Raw genomic sequence first — 19,256 nt, 5'->3', positions numbered from 1 at the left:
ATCACAGTCCCTGCCCTCATGGTGGTCACAGTCTATAGAGAAAGCATCATGGGAGTGCAGAAGAGAAAGAGATGAGCATCCATATTTGAAGCTATAGGAATAACCATCTTCTTAAACTCTCTGTTCCATTCCTAGAAGACCATCAACCTTGTGGAAAGAAAAGGGATAGGAGAGGGGGAATAGAAAGCCTCAAAAGAAAAGTGACAGCCAAGACCGGTTTGGCTCAATGGATAGAGCTTCGGCTTGGGGACTGAAGGGTCCCGGGTTCGATTCCGGTCAAGGGCATGTGCCTTGGTTGAGGGCATATCCCCAGTGGGGGGTGTGCAGGAGGCAGCTGATCAATGACTCTCTCTCATTGATGTTTCTAACTATCTCTCTCCCTTCCTCTCTGTACAAAATCAATAAAAAATATATTTAAAAAAAAAAAAAAGAAAAGTGACAAGAGGTGGCAGCTATTTGTTCAGCAAGCATTTGGAGAGGGAACTCAAAAATAAGAACAGAACCAGGACTAGGAAAACCTTTAGGTTCCTGCCAACCGGAAACTCTATTCCTGTTCAATCTTTACTCCATTAAGTGCCAAGCACTGAGCTAGACCCTGGAAATAAAACTGTAAATAAGGCATGGTTCCTGTCCTCTAGGAGTTTGTAGCCTAATGGACAGTCATACAAGTAAGAGATTCTAGAACTATGTACTAAGACCGGTAATAAGAAGCAGAGAATGAGATGGGGGCACGATGCAGGCTGGGACCAGACAGCAAGAAGGTGACATTTATACTGAGCAATGACATCGGGCAAACTGGAATTAGAAAGGAGGTGGGGTGGGGAGTGTGACCCAGGTTTGAGGGAACAGCTTGTGCAAAGCCCTGGAAAGGAAAGGGAGCCTGGGATTAAAATGCCACTCTGGTGTGTAGAGAGGTGCCAATCAATGGCAGCGAATTTCTAAATTTCTTCATTACTCATTCCCAGGATCAGGATGGGTTCCAAGCATGGGCACAACAGCGCCACAATGAAAACAGACTGTTCTCCACTTGATAACCCCAGAGTTCCAACATGGCCAAACCATTGTAGCCTCCCATCAGCACGTCATTGCAGTGTCCATATGCTTCTCTTGCCATTGTCAGTTCATCAGCAAGGCCAGTGCTGGCCTCCAAAGGAATAATAGGGCTCCATCTGGCCCCACCCCCGGGTCATGAGTGGCCACAGTGTCCTTCACCTCTCTAAACCCTGCAGGAGATTCCAGTAGTGTTTGTGCACAATCGTACCGTTGGGTCCCCTAAACATAGAACTAGAAGAAAGTAAGTTCACCTGATGGCATAATTACTCTCTCAACCCACATCCTCCACATTCCCAGGCTCCACTCCCTCGCCCTCTATTGCGGCCCATCCGGGCACTCCCTCCCCTCCTCAGACTAGGCCACTTGTAAATGTCAAGTTGCTCGGCACAGGTGGAAGTATAGCTTTCTGGGTAAAAAGCAGAAGATTCGGAATCACAATGACCTGGCTGGAGTCTTCTTATGGTATTGAGCAAGTCATTCAATCTACGGCAGCCTCAAAATTTTCTTATCTGTAAAATGAGAATAGCAACTCTTTTGCTGTGCTTTGTTGAATGAATGCAACTGGCCTGGGATTGAAAGATGAGACAGAGGGCCAGAGACCAGGACACAGGCTTTATTAGAGGAGAAGGACCCTGCCGGGCTGCCTTGCAAAGAAAGAGAGCACACGTGCAGGGGTGAGCACGCCTTTTGAGGGGAGGAAAGGGAAGAAATGGGGCTTAGTGTACTCAGCACTCTCTGATTGGTGGCTTCATATAAGGGACAGGATTAGGCACTTAGGGATTTAGGAATGGGGGGCTTAGGGTATTTGGCAGGTGCTGATTGGTGGTTCAATGTACAATCCATTTAAGGTGCCTGGTTAGGAGTTCAGGAATGTCCGTGCTTCAGGTACAGGTTACGTCATACTCTGTTCATCAGTTGGGGAAAGGGATGAGAGTAGTAAATGAGACAGTATATGTAAGGAAATTACCACGTTGTTTGGCATAGAAAATGCGCTCAATACAGTAAATGGTGGCTGTGGTAGACTGTTGTAAATGATATAATTGCGGTAGATAATGACGACTTTGATTTCGTGGTGATTCAGGCCGGAGGGCGGTCAGTTCTGCAGGTCATTTCCAGCAACCCAACCCTCCCCCCACCCCACCCTGCCCAAGTCCAGGCAGCTTCATCCAGCGACAGGCCTTGAACAGAACGCAAACAAGAGATCCGCTGTCCCTGGAGACTCTGCCAGGTCCGTGCCCAGATCTCCGCGGGGAGCTGCAGCCTGCGTCACCCTCCCCGCCCGCGCCCTGCCCGCCGGCCCGCGGACACATGGTGGGAACGTGAGGGGGCGGGGCCTGACTTGGTGCCGGCGGACCAATGGCCCGGCGGGAGGTTCTCAGCCAATGGCAGAGACTCTTCAGAGCTCGAGGGGCGGGGACACGGGGAGGAGCGGCGCCGTCATAGGTCATTGGGCGGGGCGGGAACCGTGGCTCTGACAGGGGCCCAGCGGCCGTGGCCAGCGCAGTCCGGGCGGTGATGGCGGCGACAGCGGTGACGGCGGCGGCGGCGGCCCCGGCGCCGGCGGCCGGCACGGAGGGCGCCTCCTCGGTGCATTGGTTCCGCAAGGGGCTTCGGCTCCACGACAACCCGGCGCTGCTGGCGGCCGTGCGCGGGGCGCGCTGCGTGCGCTGCGTGTACATCCTGGACCCTTGGTTCGCGGCCTCTTCCTCTGTCGGGATCAATAGATGGAGGTGAGGGGGCCCTGGGGTGGGAGTCGCGGGCTCGGGGGGACGCAGCCTAGGCTCTGGGGCTCCCCAAGAGGGAGAGGTCCTGCCCGCCAGTTCCTGCCAAGGCGGCCGGGAGACCCTAGGGAGGTGGGGCCGGGAGAGGGAGCCGGTTCCAGAGAAGAACCCGGGACCAAGGAAGCAGTTAGTCCTCGCACCAATGGCCGGGAAGGGTGGCCCCGGGCTGGACCTCTGACAAAGGGCTTCCGCGCTGTATGTGATCCTCTTTGGGCCTCAAACGTTCCTGGGGGACAGAGGTCATGGCCCCCATTGTAACAGGTGAGACTCCGTAAGCCTTAGAGACAGAGTTGACCTGCCCAAGGTCCTGTGTAGCCAGTGATGGGCACCAGCGCTCTTAGCGCTCAGGGAGGGGAGGAAAGGAGATAGGAAGTGTGGTGTGAGGGTTAGGTCCGGCCTCTGAATCTATGGCACAAAGATGATGGCATTCTTCAAGTCAAGAGCCCATTGCTGGGCTCCTGGCGGTCCTTTCTAAGCCTCTGGTTTGTTTGAATGTGTCCTTTCACCCAGCCTGGCTTCCCTCCCCCAAGGCTGCCCTGCCTCTGAAGGTGTCTAGAGACTCTGGCTTAGCATTAAATAGGGCCAGACCATCCGGTCTCCCCTTTATTATAAACAACTCAGTGAGAGGCACAGTGTGTCCTGAGCTTGAGAGCAGTAGGAGGTTGCTAGAAGAAAGGAAAAAAAAAAAAAAAAAAAAAGGAACCAGTCCTGGCTGGTCGCTCAGTAGTTAGAGCCTCGGCCCTCGGACCAAAGGGTCTCGGGTTCGATTCCTGATCAAAGGCACAAATGAACTTTGGTTGCAGGTTCCCCTGCCCAGGCAGGGGTGCGTACAGAGGGGGGCAAGCAATCAATGTGTCTCTCTCTCATCGATGTTTCTCTCTCTCTCTCTCTCTCTCTCTCTCTCTCTCTCTCTCTCCCTCCCTCTCCTTTCTACCCCTCTCCTCTTTCCTCACCATTTTCCCCCTCCTTCCTTCTGCTCTCTCTAGAAATCAATGGAAAAAAATATCCTTGGGTGAGGATTAAAAAAAAAAAAAAAGTATCCAAACAAAGTATCACTTCCTCCTGCCTCTCCTCATTAGATTGGTTCTAAAGGACAGTTAAACCACTATGGATTAGATTTTTAATAACTGATGCGCTAAGAATAGGAAGCAGCAAAGCTGTGATATCAAAGGCCCTCTTTGATAACTCCCGGGAGATGGAGTCCACAGAATCCTGGGAAAGGGGTGACTGAGATAGATGTGTTTTCTCTGTAACCAGTGTTGAAAACCAAGCAGTTTTGAGACATCGTGTGCCATTCTCTCTTTAAAATGTCTCTTAGCAGTCATTTGGTTTGCTTGCATTGTTCTGGGGGATGTTTGCTTGAGGCCCTGTTGCCTCGATAGGCAGGGTTATTCCCGGGATACAGTGGCTCTCAGGTCACCATTCTTGCCCCTCCAGGGTGTGTGCCCTTCCAAGAGAGTAAGCGCTCCTCACGGTGGGTCTATGAGATGCCCCCTCCTGCCCCACTTATGTAGAGGGAATGACTAAAATTAGCCCCGTGGAGAGCCTGCACACACCATTTTCAGCCTGCTCTGTTGCTCTGCCTCTGCTCCGGTTTCCGTAGATAGGAGCTTGGGCTTGACAAGTCCTCAAACGGCCGTCTCTACCATGGACATTAAACCAAGCCTTAGACTTTGCCTGTCTTCTTGTGGCAGTGTGCCAACTGGAGCAGAGTCAATAGAATAAGACTATCTGCTTGCTTCATTGTCACAAAGGAGTTTCTCGTTTTATTGGGTCGTAGGGGTTATCGCATAGGACTGCCTACTCCTTTGTGGTAGTGGAGGTTAGAAATCAACAACAGCCTCTAGCTGTGTGGCTAGAGTATTGGCCTTCGGACTAAAGGGTCCTGGGTTTGATTCTGGTCAAGGGCACATGACCAGGTGTTGGGCTTGATCCCCAGTGGGGGGTGTGCCGGAGGCAGCCAGTTAACTGATCAATGATTGGCTCTCATCATTGGTGTTTCCATCTCTCTCTCCCTTCTCTGAAATAAATAAAAATATATATATTTTTAAAATTCAACAACAAAAATGCTGATTAAATTCAGATTTGCTAGGAATAAGGTATTTATGGATTTTTGTGTGTGACCCTTTTGTGGTTGTGCTTTCCAGCCACTGAAAAGAGAAAAGGATATAGATAGCAGTTGATGCCTGAGTCCAGTCAGAGATGTGCAGCAATGCAGATATTAATTGAGCAATTAATGAGTATGAAACACTGCTCTAGATGCTACTAGGGACACAGCGGGGAACAAGCATTGTGGTGTCCAGAGCTCTGGAGCCAACATTTTAATGGACGAAGACAAGTAAACAACTATAAGTTAGTGGAACTAAATGTCATGAAATAAATAAAAACAGGATGAACTAGAGCAGTCTTGCTGCACATAGGAATCACTGGGGAATCCTTAAAAGTTGCCTGGGCTCCTTCTCCCCCCAATTCCGACCTAATTGTTCTAGATTATGGCCTGGGCACTAGGGTTTTTAAGGCTCTCATGTGCAGCAAAGCCTGAGAAGCACCGCATTAGAGAACCACACATTGAGCCCTGCAACTTGGTACATGTCGCAGTGCATTGGCAGGAAGTCTTTAGTTTTGGCATTCAGAAGAAACAGGTGAAATAATTCAAAGCAAGTCGAATATGATAACTGCTCCTGGGCCTGGAAACACTCCTGCTACCCCCACCTAACCACACTCTCTGCTCCCATAACCAGATGGAGGGCAGAGCTGCAGGCTACTTTATGCACACGGTTGGGGGTTGGGAGAGTGCGGGAGCCCGCAGTACCTCTGCATAGCTGCAGTGTGCGAATCTTCCGGTGGCTATTTCTGGATCTGGGAGTGGTCTGGGAGGATTGTGCTGCAGCATGCCGACCTAGCTCTGCAAACATTCAGCTGCTGCCTCTGAGAAGCCTGCTTAGAAAGGATGGAACCTGGGCCATCTGCAAGGGGTGGGGGTGGGGGGAGCTGGGGACGGTGTTACAATGTCTCTTGTCCTCCTGCACCTCCTACACTGCCTCCTTCACAGCATTTTGGGCAGATGAATCAGATTAAAATAACCATGAATGGCACTTCCTAAGAGTAAAAGAAGACAGAGACAGACAACCAAGAAATACGTGTATTTATTAGTATAGGAAAAGGACCAGCATACTCCTTGCCTTGGTGGTAGTGGGAAGCTTTTGAGCTAATTGTAGCTGTGTCTTGGGACTTTCTTTGGTTGAGCACTTGTTGGCTAAATCCTTTATAGCCTTTTTATTGATTAATTCTCACCCGAGGGTATGTTTATTGATTTGAGAGAGAGAGAGAGGAAAGAAACATCTATTAATTGCCTCCTGTATGTGCCCTGGCCCAGGGATTGAATCCAAAACCTCTTGGTGTCCAAGATGATGCTCCAACCAACTGGGCCATCCAGCCATGGCAGCCCTTTGCCATGCATCTGTAAAGAGGTACTGCAGTGAGGACAAAAGAATAGGAGGGAGGGGGGGGGGAGAGAAGATGGGCTGTGAGCAGCTTCTAGATTTAAAAATAGATACTCAAAATAGACCCTTGTAAGCTACCTTTCTCTCCCTAATGCAACTTAGGTATGTGCTGGCAACAATTCATCTCACTTTTTATTTAAGTCATTTTCTCCCTGGCTCTGTGCTGCACCTGCATTCAGGAGCTTTTGGGACAGAGGTAGAAATAGAGTGTCAGCCCACATGGCTCAGAATTAATAAATGAAGTAAACTGCAAATTCCCGAGAATGCCCAGTGAGAACAATGTGTCTCTCTTTCCAGCACTGCTGGGCCGTCAGCGATGTGGGTGGTTCTTCCCTGGAATTCAGTCAGCAAGAAGGGGATTAAGAACCATAGTCTGTTGCTTGGAAAATTTGTTTTTCTCTGAGCCATTTGCACTGGTACTGAGCATGTCACTTTAAGATTCTACTGCTGAGGAAATGTTTTCATTTGTAAAAAGAGATGAAAAGATTCACCTTCATCTTTCTCTTGCAATTAGGAAAGAATGAGTATATTTTTACCTGAGTGATACTTAGAGATCAATCTGTGGTATGGGTTGTGAGTTTGTGTTATCCTTTCTGTGGGATCAATAAACTCTTTTTTTTTAAAATATATATTTTATTGATTTTTTACAGAGAGGAAGGGAGAGAGATAGCCAGAAACGTCAATGGGAGAGAAACATCGACCAGCTGCCTCCTGCACACCCCGCACCAGGGATGGGCTCGCAACCAATGCACATGCCCCTGACCAGAATCGAACCCGGGACCCCTCAGTCCGCAGACCAATGCTCTACCACTGAGCCAAACCGGTTTTGGCTCAATAAACTCTTTTACTGCCAAAATGGGTTTGGCTCAGTGGATAGAGTGTCGGCCTGCGGACTGAAGGGTCCCAGGTTCGATTCCAGTCAAGGATATGTACGTTGGTTGCGGGCACATCCCCAGTGTGTGTGTGTGTGTGTGTGTGTGTGTGTGTGAGTGGGGGGGCGGGAGGGAAGGAGGCAGCTGATCGATGTTTCTAGCTCTCTATCCCTCTCCCTTAATCTCTGTAAAAAATCAATAAAATATAAAAATATATGTTATCTTACTTAGGAGAAATTAATGTCTATTAATATTCTCTGTATCCAGATTGAGTGAGCTTATATCATCGTAGTTACAAAAACATAGCTTGAAGCAGAGAAACTTGATCCAGTGTGACCTGGTCCCAAAACAGAATTCACTATCATTCTCTCTCCTCCTATTAACAATGTCATAATTACAAGAGTTTTATCAAAAGGTTGATGAAGCTTGGGGGCTCAACAAGGGCTGAGTCACGTGGAACAGCTAAAAAGCATCTCCCCAAAACCTGAATAGGATGTTTGTTAACTGCCAGAGAGCTCAGATATCTCCATCAACATCTTATTGCCTCCTGTTGGCCAAACACCTGAACAGCTGTAAACTATTCTCCAATCTGACAATGCTTCTGTAAACCCTTCCCTTTGAAACTCTACCCTTAAAAGTATATTATCTCCACCTTGCATTAGGCAAATTGTGTTAATAAAAAGCACAGGGTCCTGAGACAGAGTCTTTAGCTTCTTTAGCTGAAGCTCCTCTGACCCCCAATGCCTTTCAAGACTATCTTTTGTCTCTGGACTCCTGCTTGATCTATACACAGCCTTTCTCGTTTGCTGAACCCCTTCTTAATGTTGCGACAAGAACCCCAGCATTAATGGTGCCCAACGTGGGGCTTAACCCTGGCAACACCAACAGAATCTGCCATCTCTAGGAAGGCCTCCCTTAAATATCTGCTTGTCTCATTCTCAGCCCGAGGATCTGAATGTCTTATCTAAAGGGCTTGCCCCTTGGAGTCATGAATTACTGGGTCCTCTCTATATTTTTGGAAATGCCAATTTGGTTTTCTCCATGCTGTCTGCCTCTGGCTCCAGAGCCTTTATGTAATGTAATTCAGTTGCACATGTCTGATCCAAAGGGTGAGCTTTAACTGCGCGCACAGGTCCATGTGCCCTGAATTTTGGCCATGTGAGCTCAGCTTGGAGCTGCCAAGGGTGAGCTACCAGCCCAAGCACTGCCATCTCCAAAGCCCAGACCAGTTTTCTTTAAAGCAACCCCCTCACTGAAATAAAGAGAAACTGGCCAGGTGGAGAGAAGGCTCTAAGGGAGCACAGAAGGCCGAAGCTTCTTTGTGCACACCTGCCCCCATGAGCATTTGCCCAGTAGCAGCACTGCTCCGGGTTCCTTTGGTGTTATGCAAAGCTGTCACCTGGCAAGCCTCAAAGGGGGTGCTATAGCTGCCTGAAGGCTGGGGTTCCTTGAGGCTTGTTTCCTCCTATAGGGGCCATCCTGAGGCCTCCCTTTCTGGAGGAGCCCTGCAAGGCTTGGTGAAAGAGGGACTTGAAAATAATATTTCTAGAATGCCAAAGCGGAGGCAGAAACCAGGATCCAAAGAGAGAAAGTTTAGTAGGAACAAATGAGAAGAGAAGAAAGGCACCTTATAAACAGAGCTAGGAGTCAGGTTCTGTTTTCTAGAACAGTGCTTCTGAAACTCACATGTGCAAAGGATTTATCAGGGATCTTGCTAAAATGCAGATTCTGATCCTGGAGGTCTGGGATGGAGCTTTTGACAGTCTGCATTTCATCAAGTTTCTGGATGGGTCACAATGTTGATCCTCAGAGGAGCAAAGGTCTTTTGCAGCATACCTGGGCAGTCAGTGCTCAGACAGTGAGTCCTGGCAAGAGACAGCGGAGCCTGGTGGTTAAGAAGGTAGATGCTAACCCATTTATTTAGGTCTGAGTTGGGCAAATTACTTACTCTCTTTGTTGCCTGTTTTCTCATCTGTAAAATGAGGTCATGTATGTAACACAAGTAGAATAGTGCTTCATTTATTGAAAATGCTCCTTAAATGTTCATTGTTGCTATTATCATCGTTATTAGCAGAGTTGGGCCTTCTGCTCCTTGCCTCAGCTATAGATATCTCTTGTCAAAGATGAAGAGGACTCTCATGAGGTTATCTGTACTTGAGAGATATTGCCAGGAATCTCTTCTTTATTACATGAAGTCTAGAAATAAAATTCTATAGAAGGTGCTAGAAGATGGCTTTCAAAATTGCATATCAGCCTTATTTACATCTTCCAGTGAAAGTCCTAGGCGACCTGGTGGACTGTGAAGGGAGAGGCCCCCAAAGTGCATGGCAAGGAAATCCCTGGGAGCCCCAGACAGAGGACAGTCTGTCCTGGGGTTGTGTAATATGTAATTTGTCACCAGTTATCTCTAGGCATTCTGTGTGGCAGGGCCCAGGTTTCAGGTGGCATGAGGCTGTGTACGTGGTTTTCTTATTTTCCTCCCGAGAGGAGTGGTGAGGTTTGGGAGGAGGCCAGTGCAAGTGCGTCACTCATCTCTCAGCTTTCCTTTCTGAGGGTGTCAGCTTTTCAAAAACAGAAATTCACAGAGGCAGGGCTTTGGCTTTTCATACACACCGTTCAGCCAGTCTCCCATCGCAACCCCGTGGGGATCCGTCTCCCATCACAAGCCCGCGCAGGGTCTCTGCACGCTGTCTGTCTAGGATGATGCTTTGGACTCAGCTCCTGCTGGAATGTGGGCCTGTGGCATTCACCCTGTGGGAGTGCTGCCTGGTGACATCAGAGGCAGCAGCGAGGGCGGGTTCCAGTTGGCAGCCTAGGAACAGTTGCTGTGTATCTGGAGTTCCTTACCCCAACCATGTGTCTATAGTTGGGGTCTGTGATGTGCTGGCACAGAGACACAGGGCTTTGCTGTGCTCAAAATAAAATCTGGTGATTCCCATTGTTGTCAGAATTGGGTGGCAGATGCTAAGGGGTAGATAACAGGAGTTTGGCCGGTCAGGGCTTAGTTCCTGAGGAAGATCAGAATGTCAGTGCATTGCCTATAGCCAGGTTTGTGTTTGTCGGAGAGAGGGACTCCAAACTCACGAGGGCCTGCAGAATCTCAGCTCCTGGAGCGGTGTTTGTGTCACTCAGAAGCCTTAGAAATGGGGGACAGAGAAGAAAACTGTTTGACCGACAATCTCCAATCACAGCTTTGTCACTTAATAATTGTGATCTTAAGCAAATTAATTACCCTCTCTGTGTCTCATTTTCCTCATCTATAAAGAGGATAATATTTCCCTTCAAAATATGTTGAGGGAATTAAAAAAGAAAACTCTTAAAATGCAAGTCAATTATATAATAACATTGATAACATTGGTCACCTTTGGGGAGAGAAATTAAATTCCTAGGTACTCAGGGGGAGGAACTTTTTACTTTGTACCCTTTTGTGCCTTGAACTTTGAACTATATGTATTGCTATCTGTTTAAAATGTTAATTTCATTTTATTTAAAAGTGAAAAAAACATAAGATATATTGATGGAATTTTTCAGAAAATTGATTCTGTGGTCATATAAAAAAATTTTAGCCCTAGCTGGTTTGGTCTGTGGACAAAAGGGTCCCAGGTTAGATTCCATTCCAATCAAAGGCATGTACCTTAGTTGCAGGCTCCTCCCCGGCTCAGACCCTGGTCAGGGCACATGCAGAAGGCAACCAAACATCTCTCTCATTGATGATTCTCTCTGTCTTTCCCTCTCTCCAGCTCTCTCTAAAAAATAAAAAAATATGAAAAAATATCCTCAAGTGAGAATTAACAATAAATAAATAAATAAATAAATAATAAAAAAATTTAAACCTCTGAAAGCATTTAACAAATGTTAATTTTTTTCCTTTCCCCTTGATGATCCAGAGCTCAGGTTAGGTGACTTGAGTATCTGGACTTTCTTACCCCAACCCAATCTCCATCCCCAAAAGCATGCGAGGATATCCTGTAAAGGGGTACCTTCTAAGGCCTTTTCCCTCTGGATGAGAACCTGGTGGCCAGAACCCTGGAAAGTGAACCACCTGCCAAACAGAACCCTGGGAAGTGGGGACCCTGCCCAGGCTGTGGGGCTGTGGCAGTAGACATGCACACAGCCCAAAGCATGGCTGCAGAAGGCAGGACATCTGTGCGACCCGTAGGTAGGATTTTCAGAGCTAATGCAGAGTCTGCTAATAGCACCTCAGCATTCCCTACTGCACGATTGCACTTGTTTTTCTGACGGCTTTCTCATCTGTTCTCCTTTATTCTCATAGCCCTGTGATGAGTGGATATGTACACACAGGGCCTGAGGGAAGAGGTGACTTGCTTCTGATCACAGAGAAACAAGAGTAGAAGGGCAGCTTTAATCCAGGTTTTCTTTATGCCGGGCACTGTATTAAATGTTTTTCATGAATTATTTGATTTTCCTTTTTTAACAATTCTATAGTTGATGTTAAAGAGGCACTAAGGTTAGAAAAAGAGCTAAAGAGGTTCAGTAACTGCCTAAAGTCATGTGGCTAGTAGGGGGCAAAACCAGGATTTCAGTTGATCTCCTACAATATCACTGTTGACCTAAACCCTAGGTCTCTCGGTCCTGGTACTAATGATGCTACTTGTTTGGCATAAACAGTGGGCCAGCTTCTTCTGCTTGGTTAGGAAAGAGAGCCACTCTGTATGATGTCACCACTAACAAGGCCTCTGTGGGCTCTGCAGGTTCTTACTTCAGTCTCTGGAAGATCTGGACACAAGCTTAAGGAAACTGAACTCGCGCCTGTTTGTAGTCCGGGGCCAGCCAGCGGACGTGTTCCCAAGGCTATTCAAGGTAAGTGCGCAGAGTCTGAGAGAAGACAGTGAGAGTCTGCTCCCTAGGGTTTTCCCCAAACTAAAAGAGATGATAGTGACCGAGGAAATGGAAACAGTCAGGGCTGGTCTGACCGCTGGTGGAGGAGTTGGAACAAAGGCAGCCGGTCAGCTTGCCGACAGAATGAAACTGTGTTAAGGAAAAAATTCGGTGTAACCAGTGTCTTGTTGGAAAGTTCCCAGCTCAGTCCAGACATGGGATGTGGCAAGTTATTCCACCCCGGATGCTTCCGTGGATGTTTCCTTGGCTCAAGCCTGCAAGATTTATTAGAGCTCTTCCCACGCCAGGAGTTTGAGGGTGAGGTTTCCTGTTCAGCAAGGGGCGCGTTTCCTGTCTTTCTTTGCTCTGCTAGTTGGGAAAAGAGGCAGCCTTTCTGAGGGAGCTTCTCTGCTTCCCCCGGGGTAAGTGGCTGATCACATCCTCAAGTGGGTACCACACAGGCCTTTTTGCTATATCAGATAGCCAGCCCATTTCTCCTTCTCCCCCAGTCCCTTTACAAAGCTCATTTTAAAGTCCAAACAGAGGCAAAAGTACTCCTGGACAGAGGGCTCTAGGGTAGTCTCCCCTCATCCTCAGCACCCGCATTGTTTTTAGGCCCCTCTCCACCCAACTTCCTTCCTCCTCTTTCTGGGGGACAAGACGGGAGGAAAGGTTTAACGTCCAGGCAAGCAGCTCAGTAAACACTTAATCATTCACGTCACCTCCCCACAAACGCACATATACAGAGCACGCCGTGTTGATAATAGCCACCTTCCATTCAGGGCTGAGTATGACTCAGGCACTGTTTTATGTAAGTGCTTTACATACGTTAATTCATTTATTTTTCACAGCAGCCCAAGAGGGAAGTGCTGCCCTCCCTCCTGTACAGATGAGGAAACTGTAACTTCATGGTCAGGAAGCTGGGAAATGGTGATCTAGGATTCGAGCCCAGGCTCCCTGACTCAAAGTTGTGTTCTTAACGTCCACACCATTAAGCATTTGCCACTCATCTCTCTCTGCATCGTCCTCCTCTCTTCCAGCAATACTAAGGCCAACCTAGCACAGCCCAGAAACACAGATCAGTCATTCAAAGAATATCGATTGATCTTCTCCTATGTACTGCGCCCCATACTAGGCACTAGGGTAATGATGAATGAGACAGCATGGTTTCTGCTCTGAGAATTCACACTCTAATGGGGTAAACAGATAGGTAATGGGCAACCTCACTCCCATATAATAAACGCTGTGATGGAAAAGAGCAAGGTGCAGGAGAATCATATTGAAGGAGAAAGTCAAGAAAGGCTTCTTAGAGAAGGTTCATCTAATAGCACTTCACTGTTATCTACAAGGTAATGAGTTTTTAACAATGTAATCTGTATGAACTGCTAAGCCTGGTACTTGGCTCACAGTAGGGTTTCATAAATGTTTAGTGCTGTTATCCTTGGACAAGGATAACCCACCCTGCTCAGGACCCACAACCCAGGCAGGACTGAGTCAGGACCAGGCCAGCCTGTCCATGGCAGGACATTTGCCCCAAAGGGTTGACAGTTTTAATACACCATGACCAGAGACTTTGGTTAGACTATGGTTTTTATTTTGCTAAGTTGCATGCTCTGTGGGTTATCTGTACAACCGTTCACATGGCAAGCTTTCTTTCAACATTGCTAGGAAATCTAGAAATTTCTATCAGAAAAAAAGTTCATACTTAGAAAAGAATTCCCTTCTTTTCTTTTTTTAACATGTGGCCTGACTGGTTTGATTTCTGTGACCTCTGGACTAAGGCTTGTTCCTCCTCCCCGACTCTGAGAGCTGGGGTTTATTAGCTCTGTTTGCTGCTGGCCTCGGGAGTGTTGCTGTGGAAACCATTAGAACACTACACATAGTACAAGTCTGCCAAGAAAACTAGGCCAGGAGTTTGCAGGGCTGGGAGGAGCTCTGGGAAAGGCCTGCCGAGCAGGAGGGAGGAGGCAATCCCATCCTCCGCTGTCTCCACCAGTGAGTCAGTGCCTCTTGCTGGGACAGGGCTCCCCTGAGAGCAATGTATTTCTAGCTTCCTGCTGCATTCTCCTACCGCAAGGATACAGCAAGTGCACAGGGCTACCCACCTCTCCTGATTGCACAGAGACCACTAGCCTCCGGCTCCAGAGCTGCTGTGCCATTGGCCTCACCTCAAAAGCCTGTCCTCAAACCTTGTGAACCTCGCGTGGTTTACTTTCCAGTTCAAATCACTGTCCCTAGGGTGTTCTGCAGCCCATTCTGACAGGTCTCCAGACTTGCTCTGAGCTCCCAGCACCCACCTTCCCCCTCCTCCCCACACAGTGTTTCGTGTAACAGATTCTTTCTCCACAGGAATGGGGAGTGACCCGTTTGACCTTTGAATATGACTCTGAACCTTTTGGGAAAGAGCGGGATGCCGCCATCATGAAGATGGCCAAGGAGGCTGGTGTGGAGGTGGTGACTGAGAACTCTCATACTCTCTATGACCTGGACAGGTAAGAGATAGGCCCCAGGGTTAGTTGGTGATTTGTGCACTTGCTGAGCAGAACTCAGGGCAGTTTAGCAATAGAGCCACCTAATACATGACATATGGAGTTTTACTGCCCTCTGACCTCAGTGGACACAAATGTTACCACTCCCGTAGGATCTCTGTTCTTAGACGTCCAGTTTCTGCACCCGGTACAAGTTCCCTGGGCTCCCCGGACTATCTGGTTTTCCAGGTCAGACATTTAGCGATCCCTGCAGAGAGCTGATAACTAGAGTGGCCTCTTTCCCTGGGGACAGGCCTCTGTGCTTTCAGAGATCCTAGGAGGAAACCCTTTCCTCCACTTCCCTGCAGAGCTGTCACCCTCCTGCTGCTGCTGTTGCTGCCAAGCCAGCACTGCTTCTCCCCACCTCCCTCTCTCCAACCCAGTGGGTAGCTGCCAGATGGCCGGTCACACAGCTCTGCACGTGAGCTGAGCTCTCTGGAGGAGGTGCTGGGTGTGGAACTCCTCCTCCTGCCATGTGCGGAGGAGTGGGGAGGTACTGCAGGGCCTGCAGCCAGCCTCAGATCTCCTCTAGCGGAGGAGAGGGAGAGCCGAACTGAGAAATGAACTCACCCAGCCAGTTGGTTTGCGTAAGCTGCTTCTTGGCCAACAACAGCCCCGGGAATCTGGCTCTAACCCATCCCAATTCATCTTTATATAAACAGCCTCAATTCTCCACTCTCCTATATCTTTTCTTATTACCTGAGTACAGCTATGTTTCTCTTTTTTGTGAAAAAAATGCTGCAAGCTGAAACGGGTTCGACTCAGTGGACAGAGCGTCGGCCTGCGGACTGAAAGGTTCCAGGTTCGATTCCGGACAAGGGCATGTACCTTGGTTGCAGGCACATCCCCAGCGGGGGGGGTGCAGGAGGCAGCTGGTCGATGTTTCTCTCTCATCAATGTTTCTAGCTCTCCATCCTCTCCCTTCCTCTCTGTAAAAAAATCAATAAAATATATTTTGAAAAAAGAAAAGGAAAAGAAAAAATACTGCAAAATACCCTTTAAGTATTAGTTGTTGCTGTTAATAACTCCAGCCCCAGTCTCTGATTTAGGGGGGAGAGGCTGTTCTGCACCTCTTTGTTCTAGAAAATGTGGGTCGACAAGGGAATGATTGTCCCACAAAGGAAAACATTTACAGCCCTTATCAAAGAACTTCCTCAGGCTTACTCTGCCAGGATATAGAGGAAGGTCCACAGGGATTCATATGGCTTGGACAACCAGGCCGAGCATCAAGATGGCTAATGGGGATGTTTCTGAGATTAGAGAGATCTGGTCAGTCTGTCTTTAGGCTGCTCCACCCGACCAGGGAACCTGGGATTGAGTCCCAGCTTTGGCCCTGCCTTGCTCCCTTACCTGAGGCACCTATTCCGGCTCTTTGGGCTTCATTTCCCTCTTGGTAAAATGGAGACATATTGTAGCTGCCCTTGCCTCTCCTTTCTACTTAGGGGTAGGACCTATGAGCAGATAAGGAAAGGTACCCTCCAAGCCTTTGAAGTCTGTGCTCTTCTTCTTTTTTAAAAAAGAAAAGGGAAAAAGAAAAAGATGGGAAGGGAGAGGGAGAGAGAGCTAGAAACATCAATGATAAGAGAGAATCACTGATCTACTGCCTCCTGCACACCCCCTAATGGGAATTGAGCCCGAAACCCAGGCATGTGTCCTTGATTGGAATCGAACCCAGGACCTTTCAGTCTTACAAGCCGATGCTCTATCCGCTGAGCCAAACCAGCTGGGGCTAGGCTCTTCTTATCTGGGTGGGCAGGGACCTGAAATGAAAGGCCTGTGAGTGACGTTAAGTGTACTTTGGGATTCCCAGGATCATTGAGCTAAACGGACAGAAGCCACCACTTACCTACAAGCGCTTCCAGGCCATCATCAGCCGCATGGAGCTGCCCAAGAAACCTGTGGCCTCCGTGACCAGACATCAGATGGAGAGCTGCCCGGCCGAGATCCAGGAGAACCATGACGAAACCTACGGCGTGCCCTCCCTGGAGGAGCTGGGTACGTGCTCCTGCCTCTTAGGCCAGCGCCTCCTTCTTTGTGAAATACCTATTGTTTTTTCTCGTCTTAGTAAAAGAAATGCATGTTATTATAGACAATTTAGAAAATGCATAAAAATGAAAATGGGGATAACAATCACTATTTCCAATCACTCAGAGGTAACCACTGTTAATTTTGGAATATGTCCTACTGGTCTTTTTTCTGTTCATACACATAAGTAATCTACACACACACACACACACACACACACACACACACACTCACTCATAAATAATCTTATGTTTCTAGTTGATGCTTCTGTTTTTTGTACTTTTCCCTCTCAAATGATGTAGGCACAGTCTGGTGCTGGCATCGGTGGGCTTTCAATACCAAAAGAGCTAAGATTGCTTCTGTTGAAGGGGAGGGTCTCTCAGTCTCTCGGGTTACTGATTACAACACCCTTTTTCCCTTACCCCTATCTCCCCAAACCCTCCACGCGCCCCCCCCCCCTTTTTTTGTATCTGAACAAAGTTAGCTTTCTCACCTGAATACTGCAGTTGTCAGCGAACCTGAAAGGGCGAGTAGTCCAGGATTGCTCTCATCCGCCTGGAAGGAAGGGTAGCCGGGGTGGTAAGGCAAGGGAGAGGAGAGGGAAAAGTCACAGTGGGAGGAGAACCAGGATGACCTAGAAAGCACTGGAACGTTAAGAATGACCTCAGCCCCAGTAGCAGCAAGAACCCCACAGTTCAGTTCTTACAAAGCTCAAAGAGCAGACCAAGGTGCCTGCTGAGCCAACACTGGAAAGGCTGACCTCCAGGTTTCTGACCCGCTCCTCCCCGTAGGTTTCCCCACTGAAGGACTTGGCCCAGCTGTTTGGCAAGGAGGAGAGACAGAAGCTCTGGCCCGCCTGGATAAGCACTTGGAACGGAAGGTATGGTCCCGTTTCTGAGACCCAGAACTTAAGATGCTGGCACCCATGCAGTGGGGAGCATGGGGTAGGTTCACGTCTTGGTGCCTCTCAGCTCAAAGTCGTTGAAAAATAAAAAGTCTTCCCGATGGCCATAGCAGCGACCATTTGTGGGTGCTTCCCACCTGCTGGGCACTGTGCTGAGCAGATCTGGGTTAAGTACCTGCTTGCATTACTTTAATCTTTTCCAAAACCCTATGAGGCAGGTGTTCAGCTCCCTATTTTGTAGATTAGGATATTAAGTCTTAGATTATGAAACTTGCCTAAAGTCACACAGTAAGTGGTAGAGTAAATCTCATTCGATGTGATTCTAAAGCTTTTGTTAGATTGCTTTCTTTCATCTGTGGGCCTGTTCTCCTTCCTAAGAGGGTATTGGATCAGGAAAGTACCTAAGGTTAATTATTTTGTGTGTATGTGTCCCCCATCTTTTGCTGGGTCCTCTTCAAGGCATGGATTTTTATTTGCTTGGACACAGAGAACAAAGGCACGCCTCCCAGTGAAGTGGGAATCAGCAAGGGGAAGGAAAGGGGTCAGGGTCCCAGAGGCACTCCTTACCATTGGCACCTGGCTCCCACCCCCTGGCACTAGGGTGCTTATGACAGAGTAGTCAGCTCCTCGTCTCTTGCTCCCTGCAGCTGGTTTATAGCCCCAATGCAGCAGCAGCCTCAGCAGTCCCATGACATGAGTGGAATATTTTTTTTCTTTAAAGTGGAAGCCTTTTTTCCTTTCTTCTGCTTAATCACAGACCATTCTGTGCCTACAGAATTCTCTCACGTCTGTCATCTTATTTAATCCTCAGGAGGTGGGAAATGTGCTCTCATTGAATAGATATGAAGCTGAGAAAGGAAACTTGTGCACCATCATCCCACAAGTCAAATAGCAGAGTTGGGACAAGAACTTGGGCCTCATTGTTTGGTCTAATGGTGGTCCCATCGAAATTTCTACTAGCACAAAGGGGTGAAATGTGTGCAGTGTTCAAGTCCTGGCTCCTGGTTTTCTGTTCTGTGACCTTAACCACCTAGTGCCTCGGTTTTTTCCTCTGTGACATCAGGCCTTTCCTTTCTTCACCTTCTCTTTTGATGCAGGCCTGGGTTGCCAACTATGAGAGACCCCGAATGAACGCCAACTCCCTGCTGGCCAGCCCCACAGGCCTCAGCCCCTACCTGCGCTTTGGCTGCCTCTCCTGCCGCCTCTTCTACTACCGCCTGTGGGACCTGTATAAAAAGGTGAGCACACAGCGAGGGCAGCCCGGCCGCTCCCAGTTGTGGCAGCTGGGATCAGGGCCTTCCAGGCAATGCAGTCACCCAAAAAAGGGGCCTTGCCTCCAGTCCTGGGGGTGGGGACTGGGTTGTGGATCCTGGAGGGGCTTAAGTGAGCATTGTGTCAGAGAAGGTCGGAAAGAGACCACATTCAAGAACCTGCGGAGCTGAGCACAACCCAAACTGCTGATCCACATAAAACTGAGGTACCTCAGTAGAACAGGACAGGCAGAAAGCCGACCTCAGTGTGTCCATAGAGGTGGCAGATCTGCTGGCAGTGGGGGGGTGGGGGTAGGAGGACGAGGCTTGAGCACAGTGGCTTGTGTCCAGAGCATCAAAAGGGAAGTTCAGGAGTGGCTGCTGCCCATCAGTGATGAGATGGCCTGGAGGGCTGCATGCAGGTTGTGCCATACAGATGGTAGGCAGATCCTGTGGTAGTGCCCCAGACAGAGTGGGCAGCACAACAACTATTCAGCATCT

General features: G+C 48.5%; 1 protein-coding gene across 1 annotated transcript in view; it reads left to right on the top strand.

The window, feature by feature from the left end:
- The first annotated feature begins 2,521 nt into the window (after positions 1-2,521).
- Positions 2,522-19,256, top strand: part of CRY2 (cryptochrome circadian regulator 2) — a 29,196-nt gene continuing 12,461 nt past the window's right edge. The window contains exons 1-6 of the mRNA XM_084895050.1: positions 2,522-2,783; positions 11,922-12,030; positions 14,398-14,540; positions 16,387-16,571; positions 17,393-17,481; positions 18,603-18,743. Coding sequence (XP_084751176.1) covers positions 2,569-2,783; positions 11,922-12,030; positions 14,398-14,540; positions 16,387-16,571; positions 17,393-17,481; positions 18,603-18,743 — 882 coding nt within the window. The 5' untranslated portion in view covers positions 2,522-2,568. The remainder of the gene's footprint in view (positions 2,784-11,921; positions 12,031-14,397; positions 14,541-16,386; positions 16,572-17,392; positions 17,482-18,602; positions 18,744-19,256) is intronic.

Source organism: Pipistrellus hanaki (genome assembly GCF_964339955.1).
Source record: "Pipistrellus hanaki genome assembly, chromosome: 9".
NCBI lineage: Eukaryota > Metazoa > Chordata > Mammalia > Chiroptera > Vespertilionidae > Pipistrellus > Pipistrellus hanaki.
Note: the sequence above shows the minus strand (reverse complement) of the source record. Positions and strands in the feature narration are given on the sequence as shown.